Source organism: Mirounga angustirostris, unplaced genomic scaffold (assembly GCF_029215605.1).
Source record: "Mirounga angustirostris isolate CCGP_5_RB_7025 unplaced genomic scaffold, mMirAng1.0.hap1 SCAF_4, whole genome shotgun sequence".
NCBI lineage: Eukaryota > Metazoa > Chordata > Mammalia > Carnivora > Phocidae > Mirounga > Mirounga angustirostris.
This window is the reverse complement of record NW_026991712.1, coordinates 10,872,973-10,896,620: the sequence shown is the minus strand read 5'-3', so window position 1 is coordinate 10,896,620 and position 23,648 is coordinate 10,872,973. Positions and strand designations below refer to the sequence as shown.

The 23,648-nt window shown below is 42.7% G+C and overlaps 1 protein-coding gene across 1 annotated transcript in view; it reads right to left on the bottom strand.

Annotated features, from left to right (window-relative positions):
* The window catches only part of ADCY8 (adenylate cyclase 8), a 227,586-nt gene that overhangs the window by 66,377 nt on the left and 137,561 nt on the right, over window positions 1-23,648 (bottom strand). The window contains exons 8-9 of the mRNA XM_064587441.1: window positions 16,744-16,941; window positions 828-928 (exon numbers count right to left, since the gene is read on the bottom strand). Of these exons, the coding sequence (XP_064443511.1) occupies window positions 828-928; window positions 16,744-16,941 (299 nt within the window). The remainder of the gene's footprint in view (window positions 1-827; window positions 929-16,743; window positions 16,942-23,648) is intronic.

Below are 23,648 nucleotides of genomic sequence, written 5' to 3'. Positions count from 1 at the left end.
CACAGGTATGTGTCGATCCCATTAAAAGGGAAAATTCACAGTAAGTTTAAGGAGAAGGGACTTTACCTGAGAAAGGATGTGGGGGCTTCCTTAAAGTACAGGAAGAGCACAAAGCATGGCCCCTCGACTAACCCAGAACTAAGTTCAAATGCTGGCTCTGGCACTGACGACCTGTACAATATATATGCCCATGTCTGATAGAATGTCAAGAGTCCATACTCTGGAGGGAGACTTTCTGGGTTTGAATGCAGGCTGTAACTTTTTCAGTGGTGAAACCTGGTACAAATTATTCCATGACTCTGAGCCTCAGTACTCTCCTCTTTAAAATGGGGACAATAGTAGTACCTACCTCATAGGGTTGCCATGAGGATTTCATGGGTTGTTGCATGGAAAGTATTTGGAACAGTGACTGGCCACATGTAGGTGTTTGTGGTATAACAAAAGGGCCAGTTTTGCTGGCCCAGGAAGCTTTGATGCTGTATCTATGAACAACAAAGAGGTGATTAACAGAAGCACAAGACGGTGGTGGTAGAGGTCCTAATACTTACTTGCTGCATTCACGGGTGCAATGTCACATAAGACTGGGGCTTATTTTGATTTTGGTTGTTTTTATTAAGATCGTGAAAAAGACTCATTGCAGAGCAATGAGATGATGCAGAGTAAGACAACCAGGATAGACACTGATATTGTCAAACATTTTGGTGTGGATCCTGGATCCTGTTATTTTAAATTCCGATCCCTTGGAAAGGTCAGCTGGCTGGCTCCAGGTGAGGGACCATCAACTCACAAAGACATTTCACCTGAAAACTTAGTCCTTTCGTATTTACCTTGAAGAAGGAAGCAAACTTTGTATCGCCGTGATAAATAGAAGAACGATAAATGCACAGACCAAGTTTGACTTGAATACTTCATCCCTCATTTGAGAATACTGTAATTAAAAAAAAAAAAGAAGGAGAATAAATTACTTCACAGCAAAACTGGACTTCTGGAAGAGTTAAGTTTTTCTGGTGTTTGGAGTTAAGGGCAAACAGCAAGAAAAAAAAATATTAAAACTTTTTTTTAAAGGAGGGATCCATATCTTAATTAACTCTTCACAGAGCATTATCTCCATCCCTCCCTCCAACCTTCCAGTGAGAGCCCAGGAGTGAATCCAATTCTGTTCCCAGCAAAAAGGAATGGGCGGGGATTCTGCACAAGATTCTCCAGCTCTCCTCTCTCTGAACTAGCATCACTTGAACAAAACAGAAGAGCACTCAGCCATATATGTCACGAATCAAATTCATATGGACTTTCTTCATTTGTAAACTTAAGTCATTAAAGCGTCTTTCTCTATTTCTTGTTAGGTGGGGGACACAGGGAAAGGTTTCGTCCGAGTCTTCCTGCCTCCTTTTTCACGAAAACTATTAAAAAATAAGATCACAGAATCTTAGAAGAGAGAGCAGCCTAAGACAACTCCAGCGAGTGCAAAGCCCTTTAATTTCACACAGAGAAACCCAACTGATCGCCCAGTGTATTCCATGCCCTTCTCTTGTCTGCGCCAGGCATCCCTGCATAATGGTGCTAACTTAATTTTGATTATCCAGAAGGCTCAGTGATTTCACTGTCCAGGCTTAAAAGCTTCTGGAAGGTCAACAAGGAATATGCACTTGCCTTAGTCCTGTCTAGTTTCCTGAAACCATCTTGGAGTCACTAAATGGAGAAGAATCCAATTCCTTCAGAATGAAGAAAATATTTCTAAAACTGAAGAAGACCTTAAAATTAGCCTCAGTCAAGCCCCTCGTTTTCCCTCAATGCCAGAGAGGTCAAGCAACTTGCCATAGATCACACAGCATACGGATCATTTTTAGGGCGGGGGAACAGAAAGCTAAGCCTGGCTTTGGAACCTTGTAATCCCTGGCTTGAAATTCAGAGTTACTTTATAAAGGAAACAAGTAAATGGAACTCTGGCAACACCGTAGGCTCATCCCCAGTACCAAGAGAAGGCTTTGGTCAGGTCAATGAAATAATAAAATCAGTCCAACTTGTTGGTGTGGTAGTCATGATCAACAGTTACATAATTTTTATTTTCTTGCCTACTTCTTGGTGTGGTCTGGGTTTTAGACTGAACAGACTGCTCAGTGTCCTGGCTAAGATGTGGGGAATGGCAATGTCCTGTGGCCGGCGAGCTCCACGGGGGAAGCACAAAGTTGCTCAGAGAGTGCACCTTCATTGCTTCTTCGGGGCAATGCTTTTTCTATTCCCCAGTACTGAGTCCTCTGTCTGCTTGCCAATAACCTGCTTGGTATCTGGAGGGGAAACTGGAATACTCCCCCGAGGCATCACGATAAGCCACCCTCACTCCCTATAGAACTACAGAAAATCTGTATTACCAAGAGCGCTACCTAAGGACGGGGCACAGTCAGAGAGAGGCATATGCATACCAGCTTGGAAATCAGTAAGTTAGCCACACAGCAGTTCAGTCAAGGAAAGAAACATGTCTGAATTTCTTCTAACAACGAATCGTACAAGCTCCAATTATTCTTTGTCGGCTGACTGATGAATTTCAAACCAGCTTGGTTAGAGACTTGGTCATGAGATTTTTAAAACAACAACGATAATTTTTAGTGTGTCTAATCCCTGTCTTCCTCATTTTCTGCATCTTCATCATCCCCACCATCATCACAACACCTTGGAGTTGTAATGGATCGTGGCCATCAGGAATCCTTTCCATGACATTCCTGAGGTCTACTCAAATGCCTGCTCATTATCATCAGATGACCCTCTCTGCTTTGTTGGGGCAAGTGGGTTTCTTCCCGCTGGGTTGGGGCAGACCATTCTAGGAGGTTCTAAACACCCTCGCCTTGGGACACTCCCAGTGCCTGAGAACTCATTCCTTTGCAAAGATTCCTTTCCATGTAGGGTCCATTTTTACTGTGAAGAGGTCTTTCTTGTAGACCCCAAGCCTGAGTCTCCGCTTCCTTTCCTTTCCTGAATGCTTCTCAGTGATGACCTTAAAAATGTCACCTCGTCATCATTGGTCCAGCTTAAAGTTGCACATGGCTTTAGGTTTTTCACTTGCCTCGGCTGGCAGGCTGGAAAGACTTCCTCTGGCTCCAGATCATCCACTCTGTCAGTGGCTCACTGTGAGTGAAGCTGGTTTCTTTGAACTTCCTTTTTCTGATCTGTCAGATGGGGGCATGAATACAATTCATAGGTTCCCAATGCTATTATCTTATTTGTGCTAGAATTGAATAATAAATTCTATTATTTTCATGTCTGAACTCCAATGTCAGCACTGTCACAAGAAAGAGCCTTATAATATTTGGAAAGCCGATGTCAATTGAATATAAAATACTGGGTTTCAAATGGAGTGCGTTGTTACTTTGGAAGCACAAAGGAGAACAGAACTATGGAAGGAACATTCCTAATTGGCTCAGGATGATAGGGTACTGACATTGGGTGGTGATTCATTTCACTTCCTCTTGACTTGTGAAGGTCTGAACACTCGGGCTTGCAGCTATATTAAGTTACTCGCTTCTGCTATCGTTAGAGCTCTCTCCTGCTCACCTCATGTCTGTTCTGTCCCCACTTGGCCCAGCTTATCCTTTTAAGCCTTAGTGGTGAGCAAAATGAACTAACCTAGAGCTAGGCTACTTGGATTTAAACCTTAGCTCCAACACCTACTACCTATGGAACCCTGTACAAGTTGACTAAGCTTTGTATGCCATGGTTTGCTCATCAGGATAATAATCCTTAATATCTCATTAAGGTTGCTGGGAGAATGGAAGAGTTAATATATGCAAAGTGCCTAGAGCAGGTGCTTAGGGGGCAGGGCAACCTCATATACGAGTTCCCTGTAATCAATTAAATTTACATACATGAGAGACAGAGAGCATGAGAGGGGGGAGGGTCAGAGGGAGAATATTTACTGTATTGCTATGCTTGTTACCTTTTCAAAGCCTGCTTTTCAACCTCAGTGTTGCCTTCTAGAATGCTGTCTTCTATTCCTCTGTACAAAATGGTACCTTGTACTCAGTAGGGTCCCCTAGAGTGTGGCTGACTGATTGGTCCATCATGTTAGAAAGGATTCTTTTAAAAGGAATTGTAATCTCGTATGTGTTTTTTTGTCTTAGGAAAAGACCCTGCCCTTATTCCTTCCCCTGCTTCCTAAAAGATCCTCCACCAGTGGGTAGAATTCTCCACTTCTCCAGGGACCTTTAGGAAAGGTGTCTTTGGAAATGACTACTGAGCCTTTATAATTCACCGAATCCTTGGTCTGCAAGAGAATATGTATATGTATATGTATATGTGTATATATATATATATATATATATATATATATATATATATATATTCAGATGAGAAACTTGAGAATCAAATATGGAGAAAGTGTTTGTCAAGGTCAATTAGGGGATTGGTGGCCAAGTTCAGACAATAAGCCACACCTCTTGGCTCTCAGAGGGGCGTTCACTCTATTAGACCACTGTCTGAGAGCAGAAAAAGCCTGAAGCCAGTACCTGAGCCAAGTATATTGGGATTAATACCAATGAAAGAGCATGCCCCTTGGAACAAGTTACAAGCGCTTTCTTTGAGATCTTAGATTAGAGTTTGGATTACCTTTTTTTTTTTTTTTTTAATCTGTAGGGCTCTGGTTGACTCAGGAAATGGTCAAAATTTTGTAACATATTGGAATAATAATAACCAATGTCTGGTACAAGGTAGGCACCATGCCATATGCTTTACATGGACGATCTCTTTTAGTTATCCCAACAATGCTTTGAGGAAGATACTGTTTATCATATCCCCATTTTGCAGATAATGAAACCGAGGACTAGAATAATCGAGTAACTCAAACAGGACTTCACGGATTACAAGTAGGGAATCCTGAGGTTAGCCCTGGAGTGCCAGGTCTCATTGGCTGTACTACTGCTATTACTTTGATGTTCTTAAGGCATGGTTATCTTCTTCACAGGATGCAGTATAGTGTGTCTTGCTGTATTTCAGTGATGTGGTTTATGATACAAAGAAAGGGAATGTGTTAAAAATTTGAGTCTATGTAAATCATGGTTAGAATGAGAGTAAATCATGATCTGGGCCAAGCATGGCCCTTAAAAACATCCTATGAATGAGTTTAATAAACTGGCACTGCTGAATTTTCATGATTGATGGATGGATTCTCAGCACAAAGCAATACAAAGGAAGAGCCCTTTTCTTAAAGCCTGCAGGAGTGAACCACTAGCAGGGAAGAAAAGAGAAGGCACAGTGGGTTTTATTTAAGAGTTACAGAAGAAGGGGCGCCTGGGTGGCTCAGTTGGTTAAGCGACTGCCTTCGGCTCAGGTCATGATCCTGGAGTCCTGGGATCGAGTCCCGCATTGGGCTCCCTGCTCGGCGGGGAGTCTGCTTCTCCCTCTGACCCTCCCCCCTCTCATGCTCTCTGTCTCTCATTCTCTCTGTCTCAAATAAATAAATAAAATCTTAAAAAAAAAAAAAAAGAGTTACAGAAGAAGAAGAACCACAATCTTCAAGTGATTAAACCGTTGTTTTAAAAATAAAACTCTCCTACTCGTTTGACCAGGTTGAGACATGGGGTCCCTTCCAAGGAAATGGGGGCAGGAAGAACAAGTGTTCCATTTTGTTAGTGTCTGGGGACGTTGGTCTTGCATTCTCTTGAAAGGCATCTTCAGAAATGACATCAGAGCCATGAGGATCTACGGGTTCCTAGATCTGTCACAGGAAGCTTGGAACCCGAGTTTGGTCACACAAGGAAAAGCCTATTCTAGATTCTTCATCCACAAAGGTGTGACCAGGGAAGCTAGCTTTCAGAGATGAATGAAGAGAGCTTTCACAATTTTTTGTTTCTGTGCCTGAGTCAGGCCTGGAAAATCTTCCTATACGTGTGGGAGGAAAATTACTCTTTTCTCCTAGATTGGCCACTTCAACTATGAGCTAAAGAGTACCGACTAAATTCTTGCATCTCTATAAATTGTAAAGAATAGTTCTAAACAAAGCAAGGACCTAGTTGATTGTCTAAACTACAGCTATACTGTTTTTACCCAACTGCGTATGTGAGATTACACAATTTTACAGGAGGAGTGTTTTGTATTTGTCACCTTCGTCCAATGCTTACTCATGCCAATTTCACTCAGTAAAATCTCTCATTAAATCCTGACTGAAGATTTCCGGTGATGGGAGAAATCAGCCCCTCACTTGAGAGCCCATTCCATCTTTGGATAAATCTAATTGGAAAAAAGATCATTTTCTAGCACACCTCTAATTAGTATAAATTAATAGGTTTGTTAAATTAAAGAAGGGATCTCAACCAGGACAATTTGCTCATTTTGCATGAGTGAATGAAGGAATTTAACTTCTGTTGTTAAACTCATGCATTATGTAACATGACAATGGCTAGAGTACCCTTAATTGATCATCTGAGTAAAAGACATAATTGCAATAAAAGAGGGAGGGACTAATTTTCAATAATTTCATATTTTGAAATAGATAATCTTCCTTATCTTGCTGTCTAGTGTCTAACCAAATCATTATCAGCAATAATTCTATGAGTGACAGGTGTGTCTGAGCAATGTCTCACTGTCTTACTTCTTCCCAAGTAACCTGACCTCTGAAAAAGGTAGATTTCTTCATCTTTAATAAACTCATGAGGAATCATGTGAACACATATCTAAGATGGACAGCTTCAGAAGAAAGAGGCTGAAAGGACACTATACTGGGCATTATAGAAGATCCTTAATGACAATACAATATCATTAATGTGTTATGATACCATGTTACCATCTTCCTTGATAGGGAGGTTGACTGACATATGAGAATTCCAAGCAGGACTTTACAAAGCTTCCCACCTGAATCTTCCATCTCACCCTTTCTCAAATCTCTCATCCTTGGGAGGACAGACTCTTCCTTTCTTTACTGGCCCAGTTCCCCAAGCCACGATAAGCCCAAGGGAGTGATAACTACTCCTGTGTTCCTTGCCTAGAAGCCACTGGTTGTAGGTGTTGATGAGGTCTACACATGAAGCATTAGGATTGCTCTGAGGACTGAGCTAGTGTCTTTTGGGTTGAAATCATCACAATTCTACCATTTTACACTGCACTTATGGATGAAATTGGTACTTTTGACTCTGAAAATACTGGCTCGGGGGACTGGAGCTAGCTAATTGGTCTGATAAAAAGAGACACGTGAAATGACCCTTGATATCATTTGATTGCCTAGAGGGTGTTAGAAATAGCAGTAATTTTGCAGGGTAATATCATGAATATAAAGGAGTATCACAAAGCTACTATTTGAATAAGGGATGGATTTTCTTCCTAAGCTTCTTTGAAATCTGTTCTTCCCACCGGAAGGAGGTGGCCTAAACAATCTTGGTATTTTGGGCCTTACTAAGAGTAAAACTCAAGAGTAACCTGAGACCACAACAGAATAATTCTTTTAAAACACTGCAACAAAAACTTACAATGTACTATATGCTGGCTAACTGAATATAATAATAATAAAAAAGTAAAAAAATTATAAAAAATAAGGTTATGAAGAGGATCAGGAAGTGTCTGATCCAGAAAAATAAGAAAGAAGACCTGAGACCATTTGGCTCAGGCTCCAGATTCCTACCTTTCTGCACCTAAATAAGAAACGGAATGGTTCAACAAATTCTGAACATCTAATTCCAGAGTCCAAAATCCTAATCCACTAGAAAATTCATTCATCTGCCTAGCTTTCTTGGCTTTGCCACAAGTCCTCCTTAATGATGTCATTCCACTTGTCATAACTCCAACAAGAGCAGGTGGAAAAACAAGAAAGAAATGTCAAAGTTTATGATGCATTTTTCCAGAACTCTTTCAAGCCCCTACTTAACTTGGATTTCTTTATAAAGGCTGGAGGAAACTGAGAGAAATTCTGAATGCAGATAAGAACCACCTGTATTCAGAAAGGATTACCTAAAGGCTCCCTTGTGTGACAAGTCCTTGTTGTCCTTGTTTTTATGTGGCTGCTGACAGCAAGAAGAGTAACGTCAAATGAATGTTTTGAAAGGACTCAGCACAAAACTTGGTTCATTGCAAGTACTGTCTATGACAAGTATTATTATTATTACCTAAAAAGTGGGCAAGAGCTGATGGCTGACTTGGGTGTGAAGAGGAAGCTCACCCTCAGTTTTATTCAGACAGGCCTCTGGCCTGTGAGGTGGCTCTTGTCCAGTTTGCCTGCTCTCTCAAACCATTGGCTCACACAGCTCGTTCCTCGATGGCTCACACCACCCAGCCTTCTGTCTGGATACACAGCTCAGCAGCAACTTGAGGGCTCAGCATGTGCACCCCCACGGCCCTAAGGCAGAGCTATCTCACGTGTCAGCTTAGTCACTTACTGGGTTTTCACGGGTGCATGGACAGTGAGAGTGATGGGGCTGTCTTTGTTGTATCTGGGTGCTGCCAGGAAATGTGGTAGATTGTGGGTGCATGTACATGTATGTGTGTGTACATGTGTCTCTGTGTACATGTATGCATGTGTACCTGTCTTGCATGTGTACACGTGTATGTGTATATGCATGCACATGGGTGTGCACACATGTATGCATGTGTGCCTATGCGTGTGCATGTGTACATGTGTGTGTATGTGTCTGTGTACCCGCACATGTGTGCATGCATGTGCATGTGTCTGTGCACATGCACGTGTGTGCATGCATGCATGTACACCTCTGTGCGTGTGTATGCATGTGTACATGTATGTGCATTGCATGGGTGTGTATATGTATGCATGCGTGTCCATGTCTGTGCATGGGTGTGTGTACATGTCTGCATGTATACATGTTTGTGCATTGCATGGGTATATACATGCATGCATTGCATGTGTCTATGCACGTGCATGCTTCTACATGCATGCATGTATATATGCCTGTGCATGTGCATGGGTATGTGTGTCCACGTGTGCATGTCTGTGCATGGGTGTGGGTACATGTGTGCACGTGTATGTGTCTGTGCACATGTGTCTACATGCATGCACGTGCACATGTCTGTGCATGTGCATGGGTGTGTGTGGGGGGAGTAAACAAAGGATGAGAGAAATTTTCATGGTTTAATTTTGCTTTTTTTTCTGCCTCCAAGGTATTTGCCACATGCATAGCGATATAATCTCTCCAGCACACCCCATCAGCGTCATCCTCAGCACAATTCCAAACGATGTGAGAAGTAGACACCCTGAAAACAATAGATCTTGTAAAGTATGGTAGAATCTGAGTTTTGGAAAAAGAGTTAGATTTGAATCCCTGCTCTGCTATCTTCTACATGTTTGAGCCTTGAGAAAGTTACTCCAACTCTCTGAGCCTCCCTCATTTAACAGACAATAAAGCTAACACCTACATGAAAGGACTGTTGTAAAAATTAAATGAGGTAACAAATATAAAATGCTTACAGTAGGGCCTGATACAGTAGCAAGTGATCAACGAATGTCAGTGTCCTTGCAACACTGCTGCCTCGAGGCACTCCATAGGAGTTATCTGCCTTTCATCTGCACAGCAACCTTGTGGGGATGGCAAGTTCAGTGACTTGCCTAGGATCACAAGCTGGAGTGTAAGTTTGAAGAGAGTGGAAGCCACGTCTCTCTGTCTTCTGACAGCGCCTGCCCTGGTCTATGTCCGAAGCAGTCAGTAGGTACCAAATGCTCTGCACTGGGCCTGAGGGACTTCCCAGGGATCACGTGCATGGACAGAAGGACAGTCCTCACAGGAGCATAAAGAGAGCTATCTGTGAAATCTAAAATCCTTAGCTGGCTTGGTCTCCCAGGAAGAAGGGCATGGCCTTTGGGAATGATCAAATACCAAATGCCCTTAGAGAGAGCTGATCTTTCTCATCTTATTCAGAAGATGGTGATAACAGAGAATTTGGAACAATAAAATCATTTAGAGAAAAGACAACTGAATGACTCTTGATCCCAGGGGGTCAAGATGGCCACTGCTTGTGCTCTAATGACCTGAAGGCAGGGCTGGGAAAGCCTCCCACAATGGGCTGTCCGTGTGTACTTGGTTAGTTGGCACCTTTATGTACTTATGTGATTATGTGTATGTGAAGGTTGTGACCCTGGTATATAAGCCACAGGAACACTGTTTCCTCCCACCATTTTTAATGAAGTGGTTTCTTTATGGAAGCTCTACAAGTGTGAGATTTATGTTAAGTGAGGGTTTAGCCTCCCCAGATGTGGATTGACATAGGATGAATCACAAAGAAAGGGAAAAGAATAACTATTGCATTTATTCAAACATCTATTCCATGAGTATGATGTCAACTAAATTTCACAACAACCCAGTGAGGGGCAGGTATTATGATCATCATCCTCTCAGTGAGACCATCTTGTCCTGTGTCACCCAGTCAGTAATTGGTAGGAACTGGATTCAAGCATGTCTATCCAGCAATCAAGTGTATGTTCTTTCTCTGTTGTTTAACAAAGACCAGACACTTGTGAGATAAAGGAGATGTATGAATGTCCACCTGCATGATGGAAAGCTCTCAATGTGTCAGGATCCACTCACGACCTGTAAATCCATCAACCATTCTTTGCACCCACTTCTATTTCCAAAGTGGGATTTGAACCAAAGTCTGCTTGACTCTAGAGTCTGAGCTCCTAGGAACACTGTGAGCCTTATGGAGACATTCCCTGAGGCCATATTGGCATCCAGTGTGGATCTAGGACCTTCTGATATGACCTGATTTCTGAGGGTATTTGGCGAGTGACAACCCCAAATCCTAATGTGCAGCCAAAGACAGAGAAGGTTGGCCACCAGTGTGGGACAAAGGAATCCTGGAATCCTAAGTGTGGGTCCCCCTGGAAAATCAGAATCTTGGGGACAGAGTGACGGGTGGGTACCTGTATTTTTAACAAGATCCCCAAATACTCTTTTACTTGGAAAAATATCAGCCTAGGACAAAGAGGCTTTTTATCCTTAAAATTCTCATAATCACATAAGGAGGTCATTTCTCAATGGGAAGGGTTTGGGAATTTAGCAAAAAAGATGCCAGCATTTAAAAAGAAGGAAATCTAATCATCACTGATATGGTTTGACTTTAATACTTAGCCTCCTAAAATGCTCACATCAAAAGCATAAATTCCCATAAACCAATTCTGAAGTATATATTAAACATAGCCTAATCTTTACTCGTGATGAGGAAGTTGACGTGTTCGGAGATGGCGATACTGTTTTCGAAAACTAAGCTTAACAAAGTCCTCCAAGTATGTATTAAGTCCCTCAGCTCGACAGTAATGCAGCCCCTCCAAGTATGTATCCCTGTGTTACTGAGCTCTCTTCAGGCACTACAGATATTGGGCTGGTTTATTTGGCCTGGAAACATCCATAAGTAATTATAATTAATTGCCTTCCCCATCCTAAGCTTCACAAATAATAAAAAAAGAGCCTTGTCCTAGAAGAGAAATGAGGACCAGAGGCTGATCCCCTTCCTGTAAGTGTTGTGGGGTTAAGTCTTCCACTATATATATAAAGAATACTCACAAATCAATAACTGCAATGAAAGATGACAATTAAGAGGAATGTGCAAATCACAAAAGGAGAAACAGGAAGACCAAAACATAAAAACATATACAGATAGACTTTCAACCTCAAGAATAATTAAAAAAAAAAAAAAGTGACAGAGATATGCTGTTTCTTGTCAAAGTGGCAATTTCAAAGCATAGTCACAGTTTTGAGAGCAATTTTGTAATGCACATCAATATTTTTAAATGTACATTTCTCTTGTAGCCATTTTTAGGATCTTCTTCCCAAGCAAAGAATTAAGCATGGGTATATGATTTAACTAAGACAATGGTTACTGCAATATAGTTTATAATTTATAAGAGTGAAAAACTAAGGAAAAAAAGCCAAAAATGGTTAAAATATGCAATGAAGTAGTTACAATTTTTTTGTAACTGCATATTTAATAATATGGGAAAAGGGTCAAGCAAAGAGTGCTTAACACTGTATCACAAATCATTATGTATAAAATGGTCCCATTTTAATAAAAAAATCGTGTAAATAAGCATACAGAATTGCAATCATGAAGGCGTAGCGAGACAGATGCCAAAATATTTGCAGTGGTTATCCTGGGTTGTAAGGTCACAGGAGATATTATTTTCTTCTTTTTGTCTTATATCCTTGGCATAAACTTTTGTTAGTGAAAATGCATTCATTTTTTTTTATAAGAAAAAAGTCATATGTAAGGAAAGAAAAAAAGTCATATGCAAGGAAAGAAAAAAATCCAGTATGATCAACAGTGTTTGACAAACATGCCATGTTTCTACATCCCTTTCCCCTAATTCTGATTTTTGTTTGCCCCTGAGATCTGTAAGCTGTCTCAGGAAGTATTTAGCTCGAGGCTAAAGAAGGGCAGAGAATTTTTCTGTGAAATTTGGGAGGATGGGAGGGGACTTTTGCTGCCTGGATTATGCCCCCCAACCCACCCAGAGGTCTGCTCAGAAGGTCCTCATGGGGATGCTGGGAACTAGAGATGCTAAGAACCATGGATTCTAACCTGGCTGAGGTCCAAACCCTGGCTCATGTTTCTTGTTATCCACACTGGTGAGTTTTGAAAATGAAGCGAGGTGCTACTAATAATCACATTGAGAGAATCAGTCAGTTAAGCGTCTGCCTTCAGCTCAGGTCATGATCCCAAGGTCCTGGGATGGAGCCCCATGTCTGCCTCCCTGCTCAGCAGGGAGTCTGCTTCTCCCTCTGCCTCTGCCCCTCCTCCCCTGCTTGGGCTCTCTCTCTCAAATAAATAAATAAAATCTTAAAAAAAAAAAAAAGAAAAGAAACATCTTGGGCAAACCAGGACATATGGTCACCATGGTCATAGGGAATTCTGGGGCTCATGGCATCGACTGCTGAAAGATGCCAGGGGCTGTCCAACTCTCTTCACAGATGAGGAAACAGAGGACCACAGAGAGAAGCAAACACATGCTGCCCAACCTTGGTGATGACGAGTCATAAGCATGCTGCTCTGAAGCTTAACTCAAAAGATTCCTCTGTGTGGGTATGTGTGTGAGAAAGTGTAAATGTATAAGTGTACAAGAGTGTGAGTGTATGTGTGAGTGTGTGAGTGTGTGTGTACCACCATGAAATGACATGGTAGGACATGAGCAGAACTTCACAGTCTTCTCTCCTGAAGCTCCACTGCTGAGAGTCAGATCAACACTGACTCATGTCTTTTGGCTCTTGGAGTTCTAAAAAATATCCCAAGACCAGCTTACAGGAGTTAAGACAGTCTCCTCTAAACTGCTCCTTAACCCAAGTCTTCATTCATTCAACAGGTATTTTTGTGCAACACCACGAGGTATATAAAGGTCCTATTTCACAGAGCACTCTTGGTAGAGGTGCCCATTTTTATAAGCTAATGTGATTAGGAAATGTCTGAATGACATTTCGAAGGAGCTTTTATGTTCTCTAACTCACTATATGGGTGGAGAGGGGAAGGCGTTCCCTTGTTCACACATCTTATTGTTCAAACAGAATGAAGTCTTTCCTTCCCCACAAAAGTTCCAACGGTAAAAATCAGTGTTTCCATTTCCTGTTTTCCTTTTGGAAAAGATGCTTTTAGGGGTGCAAACTTGCTCCTAAGAAACAGGGTAGGGCAGTGGGGACAAAGAGGTCTTTGGAGTCACAAATGCTATATATATTACAATAATCCTAAGATGCACAATTTTCCCCTCACTTTTAAACCTCTCTGAAACCAGGATGCATCTTACTCTCCATGGAGTGGTAAAGCCTTGAGTTCTTTCAGAGAGGTTTGTGATTGCTTCTGCTGGTCAGCAGGGGGCGATATCAACCCGGGACCACTTCACATCCAATTCCCTGACTGAGGTTTTTGGTTTTTTTTTTAAATTTTTTTAAAAAGATTTTTATTTTATTTATTTGACAGAGAGAGAGACAGACAGCTAGCGAGGGAACACAGCAGGGGGAGTGGGAGAGGGAGAAGCAGGCTCCCGGCCGAGCAGAGACCTCGATGCGGGGCTCGATCCCAGGACCCTGGGATCATGACCTGAGCCGAAGGCAGACGCTTAACAACTGAGCCACCCAGGCGCCCCCCTGACTGAGGTTTTTTAAAGACCACATTCAGTGTGTGAAATCAGGCGGCAAGGCTATATGGATTCCATTTTGGAGTTTAACCTCTTGGAGAGCTCCTTTTTTTCCAGACCAGTCCCAGGGAGTGGGCATGTGGGTGGGATTATCTGCTGGGTGGGATTTTTTTCTGTCCATCCTTACCTTGAGGAGTAAGGCCAGCTTATCGGGAGGAGTTCCTTCTAGACTCCCCATACTGGGTTTTTCTCACTTAGTGCTGCATAGAAAATGGGGCATCTCACGGATGATGGTACCTTAGAGTCAACAGAATATGGCAGCCAGATTTTGAGATCTATGACCTCTACTCAACCTCTAGACGGCTCAGTTTTCTTTTTTGTAAGCGGGATAGTAATGTTTCTCTGAGGATGCAATAAACTGATATACATAAACACCAGGCACACAGTAGATGCACATTGATACTATTCTCCAGTTCTGGAATCTTATGGACTTGAAGGTGCTATGTTAAATCAGCTAAGGCTCCAGGACTCTTTCCTACTTATTCTCTCTCCAGAACCTCCTGCCTCCTGCCTCCCACCCCATCCAAAGTTCAAAGAGGAGAGAATGCAGATAGCACAGGACTGTTGTCTTTATATGAGGGCCTGGGAGAGAACAAGCTCCAGGACTCTTGGGAGAGGCAGTGTGGTGAACAGACCAGGCAGCGGCTGGGGGCTCACAGAGGGCTCAGATTGAAGCCCCTCTACTGACAGGTGGAGTTTGGGGGGGCACCTAATCATTTCTCTGTGTCTCCATTTCATCAAGTATAAGATGAGGCTCATAAGAGCACTTACTTCACACTGTCATTGTTAGTGAATTTGTGCTAACAACTTAGAATAGTGCCTGGTATTTGGTAAATACCCAATGGCTATTACTTATGATACATCCTCAGCTCGACAGTAATGCAGCCCCTAGAGAGAGTCTCAGAGCAAAAGTCAATGCGAGGGTCTCTGTGACAGGAAGGGGGGGATTGAACAAACGTTCTGATGTGACCCACTGTCCTCACCACGGGGCACCCATGCAAGGCAGAGCCCACGCTGGATAGTGCAAGGCTGGACAGTCAGTGGGCAAATCCCCACATGTCAGTTCAGGATGCTATCCTTTGCTTCTCCTAGAAGAACCTTTCCTGGACCCAGAAATCAACCTCAGACACACTCTAACCCCTCCCCGCCCCCCCGCCCCCCCGGCCCACTCCTGCTCCAACACCAGGTCCGCAGATGAGATGCAGACGCTACTGAATAAAACACATTAAAAATTATCTACAGTCTGCAGGGGTCAGGTCATTAGCGAACCAAGTACATCTTTAGCAAGAATGAACAAAAGGGTTTTGTATAGCTCTGGATGTACATATTTATCCAGGCTAATTGAGAAGATTCTTTGCTAGACCACCCTGTTCTTCCTAACTTCTTCAATGTTGCAACCACAAAAGAAAACGCATTTAATTTGGACCTTAAGCCCCTTAAATATATTACAAGTAAGAAAAGCCTACTTGCTCTTTGGAGGAGGGGAGGGTGCTGAGTGAGACAAAATGTTTCTTCTCTTTTTGTTAGCACCCAGACACAATCCATTTCAAGTTGTGAACTAGAGGTGAAGATATTAATTTTGGAGTTTGCAACCTTTAGTTAATCACAGAAACTCACTGGGAATGGTGTATGTGCACAGAAGTGTGAATTCTCCAAATCCAGGAAAGCAGAATGCCCCAGGCAGCTGAACAAAGTAACAAAAAATTGCTCACTGGAGCTTTGCAGAGTATTGGATCAAACTCCTGAAACTTGCTTGCAAATTCCCTGCTGTTTTCGCCTGAGGCTCCTGCAGAGACCAAGCACCCTCCTGTGCTCAGTCCAGGAAGGTCTGTCCGCTTCCCTCAGTGCAGAGGAGCAGCCCAGCTAGGCAGGCACAGCGCCTACCTGCCCACAACCCTGTACAGTTTAGAGCTAGGGCGGGAGAGAGGCATGGGAAAATGCCATTGTCAGTATGGGGATGGCTTCCATTTTTGAACACTTAACCTAATCAAGGCATTGCCTGGAGCTTCTCATAATAGCCTAAGTGGGAGGCACATCCATGATCCTCATGGTGCATTGAGGAACTCGTGCTCAGAGAGGCTACCTCACTTCCTGAAGGTCACATGGCAAGGAAGTGGCAAAGGTGGAATTCCAACCGAATGCTGAACCCACCACCCATCTCCTTTCCGCTATGCCTACATCAGCGGGCCTCTGAGCCATCGGACAACTGGGAAAATGGGAGAAGAGGTGTCTGTAATCTAAGAAAGGCAGTCTTTATCACTAATGCTTGCATCCAATTATTGGGCGTTCTCATACATTATGTGACAAGGGTTAGAACGGACATGAGTTCTCCTAAAAGCAAAAGCAAGTGGCTGTTAATGTCCCTTAGGGTTAAAAACCTCAAAGTCGAGGAAACTCCTTTGTTCTTTTAGCTATCTTCTCCTTAAAGAGCAAAGCTGAGGCCCTCTTGCCCTAACCAGCATCTCCATTCATGGCCTTCAGTCTACTCATGAGAAAAAGAAAAGACAGTACCAAACCAAATCGAACAAACAAACGACAAACACACCAACCAACACCGCAGCCCCTGGGCTCTCTCTCTGGTCCCATGAACATTTACGACAAGTAACTTCAGAAAAAGAGCCACTGTGGAGACCCAGCTCTACCTTGTGCTCCAGGCTGGAGTCTTTAAACATCAGTGAGAATGGCTTGATATGCTCTCTTCTCAATTTATCGCCACTCCGCAAGTCGATGGTATGTTCTATTCTCTTGTTAATTTCCTCAGGCCCAGACTGGACATGCAAAGCTTGTGCAAGATGGTTTGGAAGTAGATTTATTGAATTTCTTGTTAGGGCAGCCAGAGTCTAGGGGGAAAGCACATGCAAACACAATAAACCTGCTAGTCCCCTTTGGATTAAAAAGAAATGCAATGTTTTTAGATCAGGTTGCATTGCAAACAGTAATAGCACTCCATGCATGCAGTCGTATTCAGTGAAACCTACAGAAGTTGATCAGTTAGCCATTTGCTTCAGAGAAACACAAAATACCACATCAGGAGGGTCACTTGCCTTTCCTCTGGGTAGGTGCACTGAATTCCTTTGGTTCAGGTATTTAAAGAGTTGTTGGCTTGGAGATGTTAATCAAGACCCTTTCTCTAACCAGGCACATGGCTGGTATGAGAGAAAGAGAACCACCAGAAATAACAGAAAGTAAAATAGCTGAAAAGTCCACAGAAATGATCATCTCTCACCAAGCAGAGTCCACACTCTCGTGTGGTCTTTCCTTTAATGGCGGTGGAGAGACTGGGAGACCCAGGGCTTGCATTTTTTTGTTTTTGGCATTCCTTGTGGACGGAGAGCCAAACGTGCCAGGATCTCTTCCTTAAACTCGAAGATTGTTAGATTTTTGCACTTCACAAATATGTTTTTTCCCCCATAGATCTAAATCTTGATATAGATATATAATGATATATAACGCCTCATTCCTTTTAGGCAAAAAATGCAAGCAGCTGCAGCCTCTCAACATTTCCCAGGGGTTAAACAGCATGAGGAGGGGAAAGGCGCGGCCACCTTGGTTGGTCACATGGACGCAGCCACAGCACTGGCTTGTGAAGATCCACCAGGTGTGACACGGAGGCCTCTGTCTCCCGCTGTTTCAGCTGCAGGTGACAACACCAACTGGCTGGATCAAGCCAAATGCAGTGATCGCTCACAGCTCCAATTAAAGACAAATGCTTTGACAAAATAGTGGGAGTCAGAGCCGAAGGGATATGGGGACAGGGATGTCCATCTCCTCCTCCAGGAGATTTCCCTGGGGAGAGGTCCAGGATGAGGTGCATTTGTAGAGTCAGGAAGTGAAAACTCCCTGCCTCTCTGAACACGCTCACCGCATCTGCTTTTCTCTGCCAGCCTCCCAGCCTGGCCACACTTAGCCCACAGACTAGACTGGGATCAGGTGATGGAGCCATCAGATGGCAGCCTGTGGGACCTGACAGAGCACCTGGGATGCTGTCTTGCCCGAACCCTTCATGTATCCCTGAGCCTCAGAGGCATGTGCTCAAGAGCCATCAGCTCATCTACAGTCGGGTCAGATCCTCTGACTCCAGAGCCAGAGTCAGGGGCTTTGAGCTCATGGAAAACTTCTAGCCCATTCCATAAGGATTCTTCCTCTGGTACTGTTAGACTCTTCATTTTAACTTTCATGGAGATATTTAATGTAACCTAAATTCAAGGTCTCTAAGGAATTCCATAGTAGGGCTTCATCACCAGTAGAATTTACTGAAACCCTTTCTCCAGCCCCAGGATAAAGGATGGAGTTGCATGTGCCAACATAAGAAAGTAAAGTACATGCTCGTAGAACCCTGAAGCAGTTAATTTCAGCTCTGAATACCAAGGAGGCTACTGCAGAGAAAAAGATAGATGTTAGGGGGAGGAATGGCAGGATGAGAGGGGAGGAGGAGGGCTGGAGCAGGGAGAAGGAAGCAGGGACCAATGTTCCAGAAAATTGAACAGCAGGAACCATGCAGGGCCAGAGGGCTTGAGCCCCTGGAACTAAATGCTGTTACAACAGCATCTCAGAAGGCAAAGGCATCTGCACTGTCGGCAACACTGTGCATCCCGCATTGGTTTCTTGGGCAGAAATTCTTCCCACACAGTTTGGAAAATGACAAGATTTAGTTCTCTATCTTGGAGGGGAGGGGGAAATGTTCATGTTGTTGTTGTCTGGGCATGCACTTTTACCCTCTGGCTTAGAGATGCCAAGATGCTCCCCCAGCAAGTGCTTGGAGCTGGGGTCGAACAGCTGGATGTGGAATTGGCTAAATATTGGCTCACTACATTCATCGTTAGGTATTTCTTTCCCTGTCATTTTAATTTTTCTCACGGTTTTCCTTCCTGGAACGAAACTGATCCTACCTACTCTACCAGTCCCTCATGCCTTCACTGGCTCTTGAACCTCTGGATTTCACAGAGAAGGGGAATTTCAAAAAATACCTTTGGGACAGATATATATAAATTACAAAAGCAGCCACCAGTGCCATGACAGCTCTCTGATGTGACCACCACTTCATAAAATAAAGGGTAATTTTTTTCAACAAGAATGCTATACTCTCGAAACAAAGGATAGTCCTTTACATTGGTTGCATTTAAATTAATGGATAACTCTGCTCATTTTTTCTTACGTCGATTGGGACTGGTGAAAATGGCATGAGAGATTGACTCTGGTCTATAAGCCGTCCTTCCGAAAACAAGCAATACACGTTGCTTCCTGGTTGCCTGTATCATCGGCCACTTCTGAAGGCAGAGACCAGTTGAGGCACCTGTCAGAGCTTTCCTACCCCCCACAAAATTCTACCAGCTTTGTGGCTACTTCAAATAAAAGTCTGGAAGCACCTCTCTCTTTTTCATCATCGCTACCAGGTTATAGTTAAGAGCTGGGAAGGAGCCCTTGTATCAACATGTCAATGATGCTGTGCTGGAGAATTCTTTTCTTCTCCAGGCAATTATTTTTATTCTTTGTAGTTATATCCCTAGGATTTTATTACAGTTGTCAGAGTTCAGTGGACCCTTTCCTGATCGTTCACTTTGTCAATGACATAGGACCATCATATCTGCTGTTTGACCAGCAATGTCTCTGGTACCCACTTCACAGCTTCAGGATATATATGCTCAAGGGAAGGCCAGCATCAACTCAAGAAGTCAAGCGAACTGGAATTAGGGAGGGAAATCATCTGCTTTCACTCACCCCCCATGCACCACTGCAAAGCACGGCTGGCTTTGGGAGTGACTGTGGTTTGAGATGATCTGGTATACCTCTCCTCCTCCATTCATGATGACCACTAAGATTTGACCAGGTTGGATATGGTTGTCAACACCAAAAATCCATACGCTGATACTTCACAGGGATTCTTTTGTAAGTAGTATTGGGGAAATGGGTAATGGGTCTCATTTGCAGATTTAAAGTCATTATAGAACCAGTTGTTCTTAATAGAATATGCCTTTTTCTCTTTTTGAGATGGACAGCTGCAGTGGGAGCAAGATTAAGATCATATTAAAAAATAGCATAAGCTTTCAAATAGGATTCCAACTGCAACTGACCTCTTAAAAGTCGAGATTATTTTATGTAAAAGACTTAAGCAGTTGGCTAGCAATAGGAAAACAAATGGATAAAATGGAGGGAAATGGGAAATGCCTGAGAATAATAGAAATATATATATTTATACACACACATATACACACACATACATACACATGAAACTGAATACATGTATCTGAATGTATGTTTCAATGTATAGCTCAAATACATATTATGCTTATATACAATCATAAGTGTGTATACTCATTTATTTACCTTAGCTGCTATTTCCAGATATTTGGGAGGTCAGATTAGAGCAGCAATGTTGAGAAATATCAAAGGTTGCTGCTGAGCTGACCTCTCAGATCTGAGTCTCTTCACATAAAAGCACAGCAGCCCTGAGATTTAACCTAACCAAGATCCACGCCCTCCTGACGCATTTCAATGACCTCCTTACTCATAGGCACTTAGGACAGATCAAAGCCCAGATGAGAACCAAAGCCCCTTCTCCCAAGTTTCTGAACGTAGGGTCTGCCTGATAATCTGGGGGTTCGGGTGAAAATCAGCATCACAGGTCCCAGTTATGCTTTTGTAAACCACATCTGAGTGGGGTGGGGCAAGCCATAAATCCTCTTAAACTCACCATCTGGTTTCGGCCCGTGACTTTTCTTTGGGAATTGTCTTATATGACATACAGAGTGAAAATCTATTTTTCCTACTGTCCTCTCGCTTCATGGATGGCCATGAACTTTGGTAGTCCTTCATCAGGTTGTGGCAGCAAATACATCCTTCCCAGTAAGATTTCCGGCTGAAGGTGTACTCTCCAGAAACATCCAGTTTTGTTGAGTCAGAAACACTGTAGTTCTTATGGATCGCATATTCCAATTGCAAAACACCCTCCAAAGCATCCCGGGAGATACTGCAAATCCGCTGACATAGTTGCAGTGTTGGCATCTGGGGAAGTCATCACTAATTCTCCTAGTTAAGTCCTTTCCAAAAAACTTGTTCAAAGAACACAGGGAATCAAGGGATGCTTCTTTACAAAATGGTTCTGTGGACCAATCAGTTTAGGAAATATGGATCCATTATGGTTCAAATTGCACCATAGCCACTCAGCACGTGTTTGTTGAGAGACTTACAGTACGCGTCACTGAAATTAAGGTACGGATAAATTCTGCAGAAATGAGATTTTAAAACTGTGTATTTTCCAAACTTAGAACCACAAAATGCTTTTTGGCTCAAATCACCTCTACATGTTCTATGAAATATCATTTGGGAAACGTTGGTCTGAAGTTCTTCCCTGTTTTTGTTCACAGCTTCTACCTGGGGTCCTATCTCTAATCCCTGAGTAAGATCCTATTAACTTCCCTCCATGTGACCCCCTTCTAGTGTATAGAATCAGACCCAATGCAAATGACATCTGACCTTGTGCTGGAGCCTAGACACCTGCCATAATATGACCTACTAAACAATTACTCAGCCCATTCTATTTTATGCATTCAAACATGGAGCATCTAAGCTGCATGCCTTACCACTACTTTAAAAACCAATTATCTTGATGAAGTCCCAAAAGTTCATTTTTGCTTTTGTTTCACTAGCCTTTGGAGATGTACCTTGAAAGAAGTTGCTGTGGCCGATGTCACAGAGGTTACTGCCTATGTTCTCCTCTAGGATTTTGATGGATTCCTGTCTCACACTGAGGTTTTTCATCCATTTTGAGTTTATCTTTGCGTATGATGTTAAAGAATGGTTGAGTTTCATTCTTCTGCATGTGGCTGTCCAATTTTCCCAGCACCATTTATTGAAGAGACCGTGTTTTTTCCATTACATATTTTTTCCTGCTTTGTCGAAGATTATTTGACCATAGGGTTGAGGGTCCAAATCTGGGCTCTCTATTCTGTTCCATTGGTCTATATGTCTGTTTTTGTGCCAGTACCATGCTGTCTTGGTGATCACAGCTTTGTAATATAGCTTGAAATCGGGCAACGTGATGCCCCCAGCTTTGTTTTTCTTTTTCAACATTTCCTTGGCGATTGGGGGTCTTTTCTGATTCCATACCAATTTTAGGACTGTTTGTTCCAGCACTTTGAGAAATGTCATTGGAATTTTGATCAGGATGGCACTGAAGGTATAGATTGCTCTGGGTAGCACAGACATTTTGACAATGTTTATTCTTCGGATCCATGAGCATGGAATGTTTTTCCATCTTTTTGTTTCTTCTTCAACTTTTTCCATGAGTGTTCTGTAGTTCCTAGAGCATAGATCCTTTACCTCTTTGGTTAGGTTTATTCCGAGGTATCTTATGGTTTTTGGTGCTATTGTAAATGGAATCGTTTCTCTAATTTCTCTTTCTATAATTGCATTGTTAGTGTATAAGAAAGCAACTGATTTCTGTGCATTGATTTTGTATCCTGCCACATTACTGAATTGCTATATGAGTTCTAGTAATTTGGGGGTGGAGTCTGCACAGCAAAGGAAACAGTCAACAAAACAAAGAGGCAACCCACAGAATGGGAGAAGATATTTGCAAAGGACACTACTGATAAAGGGCTGGTATCCAAGATCTATAAAGAACTTCTCAAACTCAACACCCAAAAAACAAATAATCAAGTCAAAAAATGGGCAGAAGACATGAACAGACACTTCTCTGAAGAAGACATACAAATGGCTAACAGACACATGAAAAAAAATTCATCATCTATGAGGAATTCTTAATCGCAGGAAACAAACTGAGGGTTGCTGGAGTGGGGGGTGGGGTGGGAGGGATGGGGTGACCGGGTGATAGACACGGGGAGGGTATGTGCTCTGGTAAGCGCTGTGAATTGTGCAAGACTGTTGAAATCTCAGATCTGTACCTCTGAAACAAATAATGCAATATATGTTAAGAAAAAAAAAAAAGAAGAAGAAGAAGGTAGCGGGAGGGGAAGAATGAAGCGGGGGAAATCGGAGGGGTGGACGAACCATGAGAGACGATGGACTCTGAAAAACAAACTGAGGGTTCTAGAGGGGAGGGGGGTGGGAGGATGGGTTAGCCTGGTGGTGGGTATTAAGGAGGGCACATTCTGCATGGAGCACAGGGTGTTATGCACAAACAATGAATCATGGAACACTATATCTAAAACTAATGATGTAATGTATGGGGATTAACATAAGAATAAAAAATAAAATAAAAAAATTCATCATCATTAGCCATCAGGGAAATTCAAATCAAAACCACACTGAGATACCACCTTACACCAGTTAGAATGGCAGAAGTTGACAACGCAAGAAACAACAAATGTTAGAGAGGTTGTGGAGAAAGGGGAACCTTCTTACACTGTTGGTGGGAATGCAAGTTGGTACAGCCACTTTGGGAAACGATGTGGAGGTGCCTCAAAAAATTAAAAATAGAGCTACCCTATGACCCAGCAATTGCACTCCTGGGTATTTATCCCAAAGACAGAAATGTAGTGAAAAGAAGGGCCATATGCACCCCAGTGTTCATAGCAACAATGTCCAT